The 15,748-nt window shown below is 37.9% G+C and overlaps 2 protein-coding genes and 2 non-coding genes across 6 annotated transcripts; 2 read left to right on the top strand and 2 right to left on the bottom strand.

The window, feature by feature from the left end:
* Positions 1–106: 106 nt before the first annotated feature.
* On the bottom strand, positions 107–179 carry Trnam-cau. Its single transcript has one exon. It is a non-coding gene; the product is annotated as a tRNA-Met (tRNA).
* Positions 180–395: 216 nt separating this feature from the next.
* Positions 396–468, top strand: Trnar-ucu. Its single transcript has one exon. It is a non-coding gene; the product is annotated as a tRNA-Arg (tRNA).
* Positions 469–490: 22 nt separating this feature from the next.
* Positions 491–942, bottom strand: LOC6560761 (small integral membrane protein 12-A). Its single transcript, XM_001986457.2, has 2 exons — positions 798–942; positions 491–729 (listed from the first exon to the last, which is right to left on the bottom strand). Exons 1-2 carry the CDS (start codon positions 925–927, stop codon positions 593–595), a joined length of 267 nt encoding a protein of 88 aa, XP_001986493.1. The 5' UTR covers positions 928–942; the 3' UTR covers positions 491–592.
* Positions 943–1,530: 588 nt separating this feature from the next.
* LOC6561293 (F-box/LRR-repeat protein 20) lies at positions 1,531–14,059 on the top strand. Of its 3 annotated transcripts, none has more exons than XM_032734649.2 (9): positions 1,531–2,279; positions 10,512–10,628; positions 10,724–10,807; positions 10,893–10,987; positions 11,083–11,260; positions 11,322–11,510; positions 11,966–12,259; positions 12,323–12,535; positions 12,610–14,059. In XM_032734649.2, exons 1-9 carry the CDS (start codon positions 2,244–2,246, stop codon positions 12,715–12,717), a joined length of 1,314 nt encoding a protein of 437 aa, XP_032590540.1. In that variant the 5' UTR covers positions 1,531–2,243; the 3' UTR covers positions 12,718–14,059. The 3 variants fall into 3 exon arrangements, with proteins under 3 accessions (XP_032590540.1, XP_032590541.1, XP_001986492.1); XM_032734650.2 differs by lacking the exon at positions 1,531–2,279 and adding an exon at positions 4,557–4,701; XM_001986456.2 differs by lacking the exon at positions 1,531–2,279 and adding an exon at positions 8,629–9,917.
* The last annotated feature ends 1,689 nt before the right edge of the window (positions 14,060–15,748 follow it).

Here is a 15,748-nt window from a genome sequence, read left to right as displayed (position 1 = left end):
TTAAACTGTGTAATTGAGTGAGTTTGTTAAACTCATCGTACAATTGTACATTTAATATCCAATATAAATATTAAAATTTTTATTGGAAAAACGAAAAAAAATTACATGCCCCGGGTGAGGCTCGAACTCACGACCTTAAGATTATGAGACTTACGCGCTGCCAACTGCGCCACCGAGGCCTTGTTCTCATACCTGCTTAAAAATCTACTTGTATCCAGAATTATTCTAGATACCCGTCAAGTCCGACTGCTTAAAGCTTTGCAATATGTGTTTAGAAATGCTCTTGCAATTATTTCATAGGCCACCTGCAGGCGCAATATGAGCTTTTGTTCGAGAATTTTACGGTAAAAACTCCACTTGACTTGTATAAGTTATTGGCAAAGCGTCCACCACCTGTCCCTTTGGCGCAGAGGATAGCGCGTTGGACTTCTAATCCAAAGGTCGCGGGTTCGATCCCCGCAAGGGATGTCAAGTTTGAACTTCAATAAAATTGAAGTTCGATGCAATTTTTTTATTTTTTCTTTTATTTTTAGTCTAATTTCTATCCCACATTTAATTACAACTGAAATAACAAGGTGCCAAAGGGCGCCGATTATGTTTTTGGCTGCAGAGACGGTGACAAATTGCGCTCTAAAACCGAACTATTTAACCGCAGTTTCTCCACTTTAGCAGCATTCTCCACTGAGCTCTCGTCAGCTAAACGCTTAACACGGATCTCCTGGATCGAAGCTGCCACAAACAAAAAAAAGGACAAATTAAAAGCACTTTTCTATAAATATAATTAAAGTTCTACTCACGACTGTATGGCGTGTATTTGTCCGACAAGAGATCCTCCAGATTATAGCCAATAAAGCCCACAACGGCTGCAATCGGCAGTGTTATATAAACAGCATTGCGCCGCAAAAGGGCCATAACTACCGGCCACATTTTAAAAATTTATTTAATGAAATAATCCACTTCGCAAGTAAAGATGACAAATGACAACAGGCGATTGCAATTGACACTTGCTCACAGAAATGTACTAGTTTTGGATAAGCAAACGGTCACACTGTGGCGACGATGAATTGTGGAATCCATTGCATCTTTGTGTATATCGATATACCCTGTCGTTTTGGCCAACTAATTCATAAACAAACAAGATGAATCTTTTCTTGCAAATTTATAATTATTATTTATTAAAAAAAATTAAGAATTTATATATAAAATACTTTATGTTATTCAAAAATTTGAACCTAACCGCGCACCAACTCACACTTAATCGATACATTGAATATAACAGAATTATGTTAGATACAGCTGTTAGATTAAACGATTGACCAAGGGAATTCGAGCATATATATGTTTAAATAATTCATGAATATTCAAGTACTCCAACATTTGCTGTTGATTAACATGGGCTATTGACTTTCACAGCTGACCTGCTCTTATCGCATAGTGCATATCGCCAATAGAGATGAGTGCAAGCTAAACACAGCTGATTTGCAACGATTAATCGGATTCATCGTTACTTTATGAGCTATCTAGTCGAAATTTTCACAAGAAAAATAAACATAAACAGAGCAAAGTTAGAGCGAGAAGTGCGAAGAGTGGCCAAGCGTTATTTAATACTATTACAATTGAACGCTGCATTTGCAAAGGAAAATTGTCGCTTGAAAACAGATAGGAAAAATTGTATATCTAATCATTTTGTGTTTGTTTGTTTGTTTGTGTAAGCTTTGAGCTTAAACGTAATAGTGTTTGTCATAAAAATAACTGCAAATAACAGTCGAAAATACAATAAAAAAAAGAGAGAAAATGCTCGACAGGGAAAAACGGATTTACGCATTAAGAACCATTTGGCTCAAACACAGTTGCATATTGTTATAATGTATAATTATAACGACGCAACAGCAGCAGTAGCAGCGTAAAAGAACAAAGAACTTCAGTGCATCAACTACCAATTGGTACAACAACAACAACAACAACAAGAACACAACCAGCAGCAGCCGCAGTGCGACGCATAATTTCCTGCTTACCCACACACACACATACACGCATTCCCACACACACAGAGACGCACAGACAGCAGAGACTGAAGAGCATTTGCTGTTGCGCGCGTGGGAAGGGAACGCCGTAACGGCCGGCCAACAAAGAAAAATATCTCCACAAACACACACACACGGCGCAAGCGAGAGGCAGAGAGTGAGGAAGAGCGAACACAAGAGAGAGAGAGAGGGCAACGACAGCAATTCGCGGCGCATAAAATGACCAATTCGAACCATCGTCATCATCGAATCGATGTAAGTAGCTTCAATTATGTACATATGTATGAATTAAATTATTACATACATATGCATGTTTATATACGTACCTTATAATGCAGTTACTTCCTTAAGTTCCATTCATACGAAAAAAAAAACAAAACAAAACAAAAACCGAAAAACAAAACAGAATCTCGTTTGCGGCAGTGTGAGACTGAAACCAGTCTTTGGAGAATGTTTCCTTCTTTTTTACTTTATTACTCGTCTGAACTGGCTGAGAATGCAATTTAAGCACAGTGCCGACAATAATAAACGGCAATAAATGCCAAAAATCAACAATAAACAGTTTCCTCGACTGTCATTGGCCATTTGATTGCACAAACAAGTGTATTTGCTTGGTGTGTGTATTCGTATTCAATTTGTTGATCTTCTGTTTGCTCGCACCACCCATACACACAGACACAAGAACACGCACATACGCACTAGTAGTAAACTGCAGACAGAGAGAAGATTACCCTTTCCACTCATTATTTTGACTCCCCGCCTCCCTCGCTAGACAGATGCAGTTGAGTATTTGTTCTTTTGTTGTGAGACTGAGACAAGAACTCACACGCTCACGCACGCACGCACGACTCAACGTAACGTATAAATTCAAGCAGGAAGGGGTGAGAAAACAAGATAAGAAGTAAATGATATTGATACTGATTTCAAATTCATAAGAATAATAATAAAAGTAAAACTATATAAGTTCATTAAAATAATCGTAACTGTAATTTTGGAATATTTTCATGCTTGAACATAATATATTTATTTTATGGGAACTCCAAACATAAATAAATGATTTATAAATGATAAATATGAAATGTTTCTTGTAAATCAGCATTTATGTAAAATCTAATGCAAAATGTCGTGTGTTGCGTGTGTTTTGCTCACGTGTGAATCATGTGCTCATCTCCCACTGTGCACTCACTCGCTCATACACATACATGCCCACATAAGTACATATTTCCCTTTCTGATTTCTTTATGCTTATTTTTATGGTGGAGTTGGTTCTTTGTCGCCTTTGTGTGGCGCTGCCCGCTTGCTACTCAAAAGTCCCAAACCGCTGCTAAAAGTGTAAGTGGCTGCCACCAACCCCCGAACTTGTGTCGCACTGTTTGTCTTTTTACACAAAAGTTAGCAGCGACTTTGGCGAAAGTGCAATAAACTCGTTGACGTTGCTGCTGCTGTTGCTGCTTCTGCCTTTGCCGCCCACTTAATGCGCAATGGGGCCCACACCAGTGTCGGTAGCTTCTTGCGTTTGAAGTCTTTAATGTAAATAAGTTTCAAACACACACATGCATACATACATACAGACAAATGTACATAAGAGCAAAAGCAAGAGTAAGAGTTAAGAGTCTTTTTTTGAGTCAGCGCCAGCCGCCAAATTGGAGCCAGAGTGCAGCAGCCCACAACCCGCTGCCCGTTCTCCTCACTATGGTTGCCAGACTCATGCTAATTGCTGAGGGGCTGGCGAAGTGATTCTGTTGATTTGCGTTCTGGTTTTCAATTCTCAACTGTTTAAAATAGATTACGACACAAATGTGGTGATTCAAATGTTTTTACGTTTACAGTTAGCTTGTGCCTGGAACGGCAATTACAACCAAAGAAAACAGCTGACATGTAAAGTGCAACTGTCTGGCAGCACTGTGCACAGCCAGTTAAAAGTGAATGCATTTTTAGATGTAGAGCAAATGATGGTCTGTTTGTGGGGGGGCGGGGAGTGGCGTCGATGGCGGCAGTTTAAGCAGCAGCAATGGAATTTTTAGTTGCCGACATTTGTTTTTGTTTGTCGACCGTTTGCGCTCTCTCTCTCTCTCTCACTCTTTTTGACTCGCACACACACACATGCATACGTACTCATTGAGACTTTTTGTGTTTTGTTATTTTTGTGGGTGCATTGCACCGCCCCCAAGCAACGCCCCCGCGCACGCAACGTGAGCACTATCTGTTCGTGTGTGTGTGCATGCACATATAAATATAAATGTATATGTGTGTGTGTGTCAGTGTGACCCCACTTGCATTTGTGAGACCCGAGCGCAGCGCCATTGAGCTTCAGCTGTTCAGCTGTGCTTGCTGCTTGCTCGCTCAGTTACCATTCTGCGCTCTGTTGTTATTGATGTAAACGCTGCTGTCGCAGTCGCTGTCATCGTCGTCGCAGTCGTTGCTGCTGTCATTGTCTCGCGTGTCTGCATTTACTCTGGTTGTGTGTGATTTTTAGGTTTTTTCCAGCGCATCCAACACAACACAGCAAAGAAAAATATTCATAAAATAAAAAAAAACAAACAAATTAGTTGTGTAAAAATCTATTGCTGAAGAGTGCGCGTGGGCTAGGTGCACTATGTAAAAAAATCGCAGTAGCAGCAGCAGTAACAAGAAAAACATACGGGAAATTCATCAGTCTTTTAAACATAAACAAATGGTACGCGCTGCAGTTTATTTATTTGTGTGTGTGTGTGTAATATTGCTAAATACTTTATTCTCAGTGTGCATTTGTGTGTATGTGTGTGTGTGTGCACATTACGTTATATTACCATGGCTAGTTTTTGTCTTCTTGCTTTGCTTGAAAATAGTTGTTTTTTTCCCTTTTTTGTGCTCCGTTTTGTGTCGTCAGCTGTTTTGTGCTTTTCTGTCTGCCTTGTCCCAAGACTTCTGCAATTGACAAATTTGCTTTTCTGTGTGTGTGTGTGTGTGAGAGTGTCTGTGAGTGTTTTTGTGATAACGCTTTTTATTCTTTTGCATTGGTTTTATTGCGCCTTGTTTTTGATTATTTTTTTTTTTGCGTGCTCGCATAATTTTGATTGGTACGTGCACACACTCACATAAATATATATATATGTATGTATGTGTGTGTGTGTAGGTACATATGTAGCCCAGATATGCACACAGCTGACCCAGTTTTGGTTTGACCTTGTGGCCTTCGTGGAACCATTTACAGGCAGTCTCATGCACATAAATATATATATGTATATACGTTTTGCAGCATGGACATAAATGCATATGTACATATATACTACATAGATACCATATTGTTAAGGCCTATCAGTGCAATAACAATAAAAACCACAACGTTCGATTTGTTATATATTCAAAATCTATTTGTACATTTTTTTGTTTACTTTTTAAGACATTTTATGTGTACACACTCCGACCTCTCTCTTTCTCTCTCTCTCTCTCTCTTAACACATTTCTCCTTATCTATTTTACTGTCATTTTTATTTTGCACACCTTCTAACGATTACAGTTTGTTTTTCACACAGTGTTGCTCAGCTGTTGTTTTTTTTTTTATACTCTGCTGCCAAAGGTAAAAGTGTATATGAGTTTTGTGTTGGTTTGAGTTAAAAGTCAAGAATGGAAGCTTGGAATAAATGAATATCAAACTTAAAATGTATATGAATATATGGAATATATAAAATTATAAAAATTTGTAAATATAATTAAAACATAGTTTTATATACCATTTTTTGTTGGCTAGCAAAAAAGGTAAAAATAACTTAAAATTAAAATTACAATTAGCTTAGTTTTCGAGACAGTTTCATCCAATTTAAAGGTTAGACTACCTTCGATGAACTTCTTCAAAGGTCAAGTTGTCGGCTTTGCCATTTGAAAAGAAAAGAACAAAATCTCTGTTACGCATTCTCAGGGTCGTTGAGTTCGAGTCATTAGCCTCATAAGTGAAAAAGACTCCTTTGCACCTTGGTTAATATGGTGAGCTGTTGTTAACAATCAATTGCAGGGTTCCTAACGGTACTTTGGCCTTACCCAGCAAATCGGGGGACAACGACCCGACTCTGATGTTAATGTGTACACAGATTCACTCACGTAGCAAACATCACATGCCACAAGTTGCACGCCACACACAATGCACAGTTCAAGACAGTTCAACAAATGACCGTTCTTTGATCGATATATTAATCAGCTGTGTCTGAGTCAACTTAGGGCTTATCAAAGTTATCAACCTCTCCAAAAACACGCTCTCAGACTAAATATCCATTTCAATGCACACACATATATATATATTTGTGTGTGTGTGTGTGTGTATCATGCTTGTGATTTAATAAAAATCAGTGGAAATGAGTGTGACCATCGCATCTCGTTGTGTGCCCAAGTCAAGACGAAAAGTGTGCACCTAATAAAGCAACACAAATTGTTGCGATTCACTTTATTTTCAATGAAACAGAATTATGCCAACGAGTCTTGGGTGTGTGTGTTGTGTGTGCCACAACTATATACATGTGCAGTATATATATATATACACATCTGGATAGTAAAATATGTGGGAAGACAATAACCTGGTGGCAAACACCATGCATGACTGATTTTTTGTAGTTAATTTATTATGGAATTCTTTACATTTTGCTGACTAACGTTGCTTTTAGCATCGTTGCCAAACAAATTTATCTGATTTTCATCATTTCAAATAATGATGTGCATTTGTAAAGAATTTGTTTAGTTAAGCAATTCTCATTTTTTTTCCTTGATCTTCTGACTTAAGCATTTATTATAATGAACATATTCAAATTTTAACTTTTGCAAGCTTTGATTTTCATTAAGAAACAATGTCGCCATATTTATAAATTAATATTTTGTATATTGGACATGAAATTCAAAAGATTCTTCACACCTATTTTACACTCCAAGTGTACATATATCTTTATATGCATATTTATATATATTCGTATTTTCACCTCCTCAGTTTGCTTTTGCTTTGTTGTTGTTGATAAGTCTGAGCACTGATTGAATTTGGGATTTTCCATTGTGCTTTTAGTTTTCATCCAAACTGCAAAGAAATGAATATTTATAAGAGTTGCTCTGTTACTTGATACATAAATAATTCATGGAGTTGCGCTCAATTAGGCCAAATAAAGGCCATACTTATACCATATAAGAAATGATATGTGTGCCTATAATTCAACTATTCAACCCCGGGCAATCTAAAATACATCTATATATATACATAGATATATATTCAGCATGTGTCATTTCCACTATGTAAATGTCAATTTAATTTAAAAGCGTTGTCGCTCATCGCATGCTCCTCCAATCAGCATTTTGTAGATCTTCAATGTGACAATCATCTTTATTGATATTAATATATATGCATATGCAAGACTGTACATATACATAAATCTATATATGTGCTATATATATGGACATATTGATATTCTCTTTAAATTAAATACAGCAGTTCCTAAAATTGAATTGCTTAAGCAAATATAAAATGAATTTTTCTTTGAATGTTCGTTTTGACATTTTTTTATACAAAGAACCCATCGAAAATGAGTTTGAAGGGTTGTGGCAGGCGCAAAGGAAGGTGGCACGCGGAAGCAACCATCCCTTCCCACTTAATGAAGTATATATATATTCTTAATAAGGATCAACAGACGATCACAGACAATAAGAGCTATAGACTTGAAATTTAAAATGTACGCAAGCCATAAATATAATAATAATAATAATATATTTGTAATCAGGATCAACAGCCATGTCCGTCTGACTAAATAGAAGTTCTCGTTTACCATATGCAGATTAGGATTACTTTTTTTTATCGATACAAATCGATATCCGATAATTATGAAATAAACCTTGCCAGATTGTTGATCAACCAATAACTAAACTGTTCTCAGCATGTGTGAGAAGAGAGCAGTATGATAATAGTGTTGCGTTACACTTAACATCTGTTTACATTCTTGCTTTTTGGCACTGGAATTATTCAAATTTCTGGAGCTACCACGCTTTAATATATATTTATATATACATATATATATATATATATATATACAGTCTGCTTAGTTCCAGTTATGATCGGCGCTCCGTCATCGAGTTCCAAGCCGATGCTTGGTGATGGCTTGTGTCATTGTATTCTTTGTGGTCGCCTTTTAGCTGGCATTCGCGACACGTTCGTTCGATTGCCATTTTAAATTGACTTTGATGATTTTTCATTTAAGCTGAATGCCACACATTTAAATACATATAGGAGGAGGAGGGGAGGGGATCGTGCAAAAGCATGGCACATGGTCATTGACTGGTCGTAAGTTTTTGGGCCTTATTCAGTCTGACGCGCAACTCAAAGCGTGCGAGTTGGGCGCGCACATTTCAATTATTTAAACACAAACGAGTAGATCATTTATCCATATAAACAAAATTATGAAAACATACAAATTTAATGTGTGCATACATAATAAATAAATTCAATTGCTGTGTGGTTGTTGTTGTTCTTGTTGTCGTCAACCTTGGGCAGCATTTTAATGTCTTTTAATATGTAATTTCTGTTGTTCTATTTCCCACAACGTGAGCAGCAGTTGCTATAAAGCATTATCAAAATCTAAATTAAAAAACACTAAGAGAAATCGATGTTGTTGTTGTTGTAGTGTACAATGCCAACTGTTAACTGCAGTTCAAAGTAAATACACAAAGAGAAGCAACGATTAGAGCAAAAGTGCAGCGACAGCGATATCTAAAAGAAAAAGAAAGAAACAAAACAAATAAAGCTCTCGTGACAGCAACAGAAAATAAAGGAAAAGAGAGCAACACAGTCTGCACTCAGCAGTCTCTTCTGTTATCCATAAATCTTATGGTTTGTTTATGTTATTAAGCATCAGCGGAAATAAACAAGTAAGAGAAAGAGAAAGAGAGTGAGAGGCAACAGCTACGCGACTTGCCAAAAGACGCAATTTGTGAATAATTTAATCGTGCATTCACACGAAGACGTCAACCTCGACGTCGGCAAATAAACCGAATCGAAGCGAGCGTGTGAGCGAAAGCGAGAGACAGCTAGTTAAAGAGTTAAAGCAGCAACAGCAACAGCAGCAGCAGCAGCAGTAGAAAAAAAGTCGTAGGCACGACTAACGGACAACAGCAACACTAATACAGTGACAATTGATGTTTGCGCGCAGTGGAATTAGCGCTGCGCCCAATGCGGGCAGCGGCAGAGCTGGTAGCAGTGACAGCGGTGGAGGTGGCGGAGGAGGAGGAGGGGGCGTCGCTGCTGGCAGCATTGAACTGCTTTGTCCACCCAGCGGCAGCAGCAGTATTAGTGGCAGTGGCAGTTTTAGCAGCGGCAGCGGCAACAACAGTACAAGCACAACGGCCACGAACAGCGCCAGTTTTATTAGCGTCAGCGTTAGTGCGTCAACGCCGGCATCAGCGTCAGCGTCAGCATCGACTGCCGACTGCAGCGAAAGCAACAACAATGCGAATGCCAATCGTAATCTGAGCTTACAACTGAGCAACAACAACAGCAGCAGCAACAGCCACAACAATAATAATAATAATTCTACTAATGCAAATGCAAACAACAACAACAATCATAATAATTACGGCAGCGGTGCAAATCTAATCAGCGGCATCTGCACCACTATTTGGCGCACTGCAACATTTGGCAGTGCAGCGCCCATCGCCAGCGTTATGGCTATCGCCAATAACAGTAACAGTAACAGCAACAGTAACAGCAACGCCAGCAGCAGCAGCAACAACAGCAACAGCAGTAGCTGCGTCGGCGCCAGCAGTTATTCATCTAGTGCGTCCTCAATTTCGCCCGGCGTCGTCGATGAGGTGTGCATTGTGGAGCAGCAGCTCAGTCAGCGAACAGTGGCCACCAACACCAACTTGCACGCAATGCAGGACAACGAGGAGTCTGTAAGAAAAACAAAACAAAACTAAAGAATTGAAAACAAAAGAAAAAGAACAAAAAAAAATCGAATCTCGCTTTGATTATTTGTTTTCCACTCCACTTCCACTCCACCTACTCGATATGTCATCACTCTTTCTCTCTCTCTCCCCCTTCTCTTTCGCTCTCTCGCCTTCCATCAAGGCTACCATTTTGTACCATTGCCTTTCAACATCGCCACGCCTTTAAATGCCATAGAGTAATAAGCGCACCGATCGTTTCCAACTGGAAAGGTCAAAACAGCTGAGCTGAGGCAAAATTCGCCTCGATTTTTTTTGTTCGCTTGTTTTTCTTATTACTCTATGTGCCACTATCTCTCTTTCTTACTCGCTCGCTCTTCCGCCGCGCATTGTTCATCAATTAATTTGTAATTTTGTTGTTGTTTTTTTGTTGGTTTTTATTTTAAAGAATTTTTTTTGGGGCTCAATTAGATTGGGAGTCAATTGTTTTGTTTTCGTATGGCAAACACATCAAGATTTTCAATTAAACAATCACACTCGATATTGTATTTTGTTGTTGTTGTATTTAAATTGATGCCACATGTTGCTCTCTGCATTTCACAGCAAACATTCCTAGGCGCCACGGATCTGGACGATGAGCTAATCAAACAACTGCCAAAGGAGGTACTGCTGCGAGTCTTCTCCTACTTGGATGTCGTCTCACTATGCCGTTGTGCCCAGGTGTGTTGCAAGTTCTTGATTACCTTTCATTCTTTCTTTGTTTTATTTATTTGTTGTTGTTCACCTATCTAATAAATGATTTACACATTTTGCAGGTGTGCAAATATTGGAATGTGCTCGCTCTCGACGGTTCCAGCTGGCAGAAAATCAATTTGTTCGATTTTCAACGTGATATTGAGGTGCTTTAAAACAACAAACAGTTGAACAATTGTCCTTTGTCATCATCAGATTACTTATCCTGGCAATCGCTCTCTTTTATTACAGGGTCCTGTGATTGAGAATATATCGCAACGATGCGGCGGCTTCCTCAAATCCTTATCGCTGCGTGGTTGCCAGTCCGTGGGAGATCAGTCCATCAAGTAAGCTAAATATATTGTGTAACAAAACGTGTTTAAATTTAAATTATTTAGCAGTTTTAACTTCAAAAATGTAATCAATTAAATTGCATTTGCAGAACTCTAGCAAATCACTGCCACAACATCGAGCACTTGGATCTGTCGGAGTGCAAAAAGATCACAGATATATCAGTCACGGATATAAGCAGATACTGCAGCAAACTAACGGCCATTAATTTGGACTCGTGCTCCAACATAACGGATAATAGCCTCAAATATATATCCGATGGCTGTCCGGTAAATGCAATCAAATAACAAATAAAAATAGTTTCTCATTTCTCATCCTGTTTTTTTTTAGAACCTGCTGGAGATCAATGCTTCCTGGTGCCATCTGATATCCGAAAACGGTGTCGAAGCGTTGGCTCGCGGTTGCATTAAACTGCGCAAGTTAAGCAGTAAAGGTTGTAAACAGATTAACGACAATGCCATCATGTGCCTGGCCAAATACTGTCCCGATCTAATGGTGCTAAATCTACACAGCTGTGAGGTAATCGAAACGATTCAACTACGTTTTTAGTGTATATTATATAGTGCCTGAAGAAGCTGATTTAGTCAACTATATAGATATATATAGACTATAAAAAAGCGAGCACAATCCAGCTGCAAAAATTCCATTGTATTCGTTATTTTTATATACAAATTATATCTAGTAAAGATTATTTTTATTTATTTATTTATTTAGTATCAACTAAAGTCAGTCGACACAAGTGAAAAATAGTTGAAATGAAATGAAATATAAAATTGATTATCAAATTTAAAGCTGAAAAAGAAGAAATATTTAAAAGATTTATCAGATTTCTTGGCAGCCTAGAAAAAACAAACAGAAAGTCTAAATTCTTGACTAAAGCATCTAAATCATTAACAAAAATAAAACACACTAAGTTGTGTATCTGCCTCTATAAATAAGTCGCATAACCATATCTATATTTGTATTTCATTTAGACGATCAGCGACTCGTCGATCAGGCAGCTGGCTGCCAGCTGCCCCAAGCTGCAGAAGCTGTGCGTGTCCAAGTGTGTGGAATTAACTGATCTCTCGCTGATGGCGCTGTCGCAGCACAATCAGCAGCTGAATACATTGGAAGTGTCCGGTTGTCGCAATTTTACGGATATTGGTTTTCAGGCGCTGGGACGCAACTGTAAGTACCTGGAGCGCATGGATTTGGAGGAGTGCAGCCAGATAACGGATCTAACGTTGGCCCATCTCGCCACCGGTTGTCCCAGTCTCGAGAAACTGGTGAGTTCATCAATCAACCAATCCATCCATTGATAATAACTTAACTGACTTGTCTGTTGACAGACGCTATCACATTGCGAGCTGATAACGGATGATGGCATCCGGCATCTGACCACGGGCAGCTGTGCGGCGGAGAGCCTATCTGTGCTGGAGCTGGACAATTGTCCGCTGATCACGGATCGCACGCTGGAGCATTTAGTGTCCTGCCACAATCTGCAACGCATCGAGCTCTTTGACTGCCAGCTCATCTCACGCGCCGCCATCCGCAAACTGAAGGTATTCTCTAATCTCGAATCTCTATGCTCTATTTTCCCAGCTTATACAATTATCGGTTGCATTGTTTTTTATAGAATCACCTACCAAATATCAAGGTGCACGCTTACTTTGCGCCTGTGACACCGCCAGCGGTGACAACCGGACACCGACCACGTTATTGTCGCTGCTGTGAGATTCTCTGAGATACGGCCATTGGCTTTCGTAGGATAATGCGCAAATCGGCCACGGACTGATGCTGGCCTGTCTCGGCAATCGTATTGATTGCCATGCTCTTGAGTCTAATGCTCATCTCGTTGCTGTATTTACTCGGTCTGCTGGATGAAGTCTAATAATTAATAATTGTCAGAACACGAAACACACGCAACATGCAACACACTCTCAGACACACACACACCCAAACATAACTGAAGCAAGATTCTGATATCTCGATATATTTTGAGCAACAACAAGAAACAAACTTGTAACGAAATTCGTAGTTCTTAAGTGATATGAATGATGAACCCAAGCTAACTTTTAGTATTTAGTTTGTGCGAGTTTCTAAAACTCCCCTTCAACATTGTAATTATTGTGATTATTTTATTTGATATGCTAAGGATGTTATTTTAACTAGGACAGGCTTTTATCATGTGTATTATTAGACATCTGTTCTCTGTTCTTTCTGTTTCTGCCACCCCCTCTCTCTCTCTTTTCTCTTTGCTGTCAACAATCGATCAGTTTAGCTTTTAAATGTACCTACTCATGTCTGTCTGTATGTATGTATGTATACCCTATAATATTTGTACACGCATAAAAAGAAAAACACACACACACACACAACATAACACACTGAGAAAGCTGGAAACATGCATGCTGATTATTTTTTCCTGATTTTAAAATAAGAGAGCAAATTGCATATAGTATATCTATATACATATATATATATATACATAACTGAGATTTTAATGAAGTCTAAACATGTCGATAGAACCACAAAGCGTTCACCAAAACACACACACACACACCTACACACACTCAAATACACACACACACTCGGACACACCTCTCAGTCACAGTGAAAAAACTTAGGCTATATCCCCAATAACAGTTGCTATATTCGGTTTCTTTTGTTGTCATTATTTGTTTAGTGCCAGCTAAAACCATAATTAAGCATACACTTATATATATATATATATATATATATACCTAGAACATTTAACTTATAGTTATACTAACGACACATGCATGCATACATCTCTATGTATGTGTGGCTGCACACTATCTCAACGAAATCCAAATTGTATATTACACCCTGAACAAAGCGACAAAAACAAACACAAAATGATAAACATAACAACCAAAAAAAAAAATAAATAAATAAGATACGAAAAGAGATAAATAAAAATAACCCTTCAAGTGCAAGCAAGTCTTTTACACACAAATAAAACAAAACAAAACAAAAACCAGATGGATCAGCGTTTCTAAAACACAACTCTCTCATACAATATATATACATATATATATAGTACATAAAATGAAAAAAACAAATCACACACATGGTAAATAAATAAATCTATATATACATTATGAAAACAAAACAAAACCAATATATATATGTATATATATATATACATTTAATTCTATAACTATATACATGTATAATTGTCTATTTTGTAAATGTATTCCACGCCAAGCCGCCAAAAAAAACCAAAAAAATTAAAAATGGATGTAAGTTTTGCGCACAATTCGAAATTCTAAAATCCTATCCTATTTACGTTTTTTTTTTTTTGTGCGCAGATACTGGAACTATGGCTTAATAAGAAACAAACATAACATAAAAAATCACATAGCAGAACAATAACAATCCAAATGGGGTATTATTTCGTTACAAATTTCAAGAGTTTCATATTCCCCAAAACTTCTCGTTGAATAAATGTGACAAAAATAGTTGTATTTTTCGTCAGTAATCTAAATCGAAATAAATCTTATGAATTCTGTCAGCGGAAAAAATGCAATATAGTATTTGTGTAGTTCTTGTGTTTCAAACTAATTATAGCATTTTAAATACCGAATTATTGCTTTTAATTACACTATCAATAGATAATTACTAAGTAATTGTATGTGTTTATAAGTTTAAACCAAGAAGGCAAAAATAGCTTCAATTTATTAAACAGATATGAATTTGCTTAATAAAATGCGTTGTGCTCAGCCAACATTGTACATAAATAAATGTGCGAGTTTAAATATTAGTGTATTGAGTATTGTATTGTTCATATTTAAAAATCGAAAGTTTTTTGTTTAAACATAGCGGGCAGTTCAGTGTTACCCAATCAGCCATAGATAATTTTGAGCAGAAAGCGCAACACTGTTTAGTTGCTTATATCGGTTATCGTCCGACCACCACAATCTATCGGCCGTCGCTCAATATTATCAGTTTGTACATGTATTGGTTTTGCGGTAGACGAAGGCTTATCGAAATAATAAACAATTATGCGGAGATTTAAACAAATCAACATTTTCAGTTATACTTGAGATTGTGTGTGCGGGTAATTATGCAAAGCACAGCAGCTATAGGCACACCAAACGGCGGTGAAAGTGTTGTTGTTGTAGTTGTGGCAGCAGCGAAATTGGTTTTCGTGGCTCGCAGCGCTGATTGTGGTTCACTTTGTTGTGGCATTCGCACTTGCAGCAGCGATCAATTTTCCCAAATAAAGACAACAACAATACAGTGAGCAGTGAGTGAACGCGAAACGAAAACGAAACGAAGAGAGCAACACAAGTGCAAAGGAAACATAACAATTGGCGTGTTTTTTTTACTTTTTCGGTTTTCTTTTAATTATTTTTGTTCGGTTTTCCGCTTTGTTTGCCAATAAACTTGCAGTGCTGTTCGCGTTTACAGTTATATATACATACATACCTGCATACATGTATGTGTGTGTGTGTGTATTTTGGTACGTAATAAGTTCAAGGAAAGCAGAAAGCAAAATGCGAGAAAAAGAATGCAGTGAAAAAACGACGCCTATTTGCTTGGGCCTCGCCTGCTGTCCGCTTTAAACAAGTGTGCGAAAATTATGCATTAAATCGACTGTTGCACCTGTGTTTGGGATGTGCGTGTAATAATTCTGTAATTCGATTTGAGCCGAAAGCAATCATCATATGTAATAGTAAGTCGAAGCGAAGCCGAATAATCGATGTGCGAAAATTTGCCATTGTCGGCTGTTAGATGCACGGCTGAGG

This window comes from Drosophila grimshawi, unplaced genomic scaffold (assembly GCF_018153295.1).
Source record: "Drosophila grimshawi isolate 15287-2541.00 unplaced genomic scaffold, ASM1815329v1 contig_1367, whole genome shotgun sequence".
Lineage (NCBI taxonomy): Eukaryota > Metazoa > Arthropoda > Insecta > Diptera > Drosophilidae > Drosophila > Drosophila grimshawi.
This window is presented reverse-complemented; position numbering and strand designations above follow the sequence as displayed.

Bases quoted from the DNA above. Each gene is read 5' to 3' on its own strand.
- LOC6560761 (XM_001986457.2), bottom strand. From the start codon at position 927: ATGTGGCCGGTAGTTATGGCCCTTTTGCGGCGCAATGCTGTTTATATA. The intron at 730-797 runs GTGAGTAGAACT...TGTTTGTGGCAG, and splicing joins CAAATACACGCCATACAGTC to CTTCGATCCAGGAGATCCGT.
- LOC6561293 (XM_001986456.2), top strand. From the start codon at position 9,162: ATGTTTGCGCGCAGTGGAATTAGCGCTGCGCCCAATGCGGGCAGCGGC. The intron at 9,918-10,511 runs GTAAGAAAAACA...TGCATTTCACAG, and splicing joins TGCAGGACAACGAGGAGTCT to CAAACATTCCTAGGCGCCAC. The intron at 12,536-12,609 runs GTATTCTCTAAT...TGTTTTTTATAG, and splicing joins CCGCCATCCGCAAACTGAAG to AATCACCTACCAAATATCAA.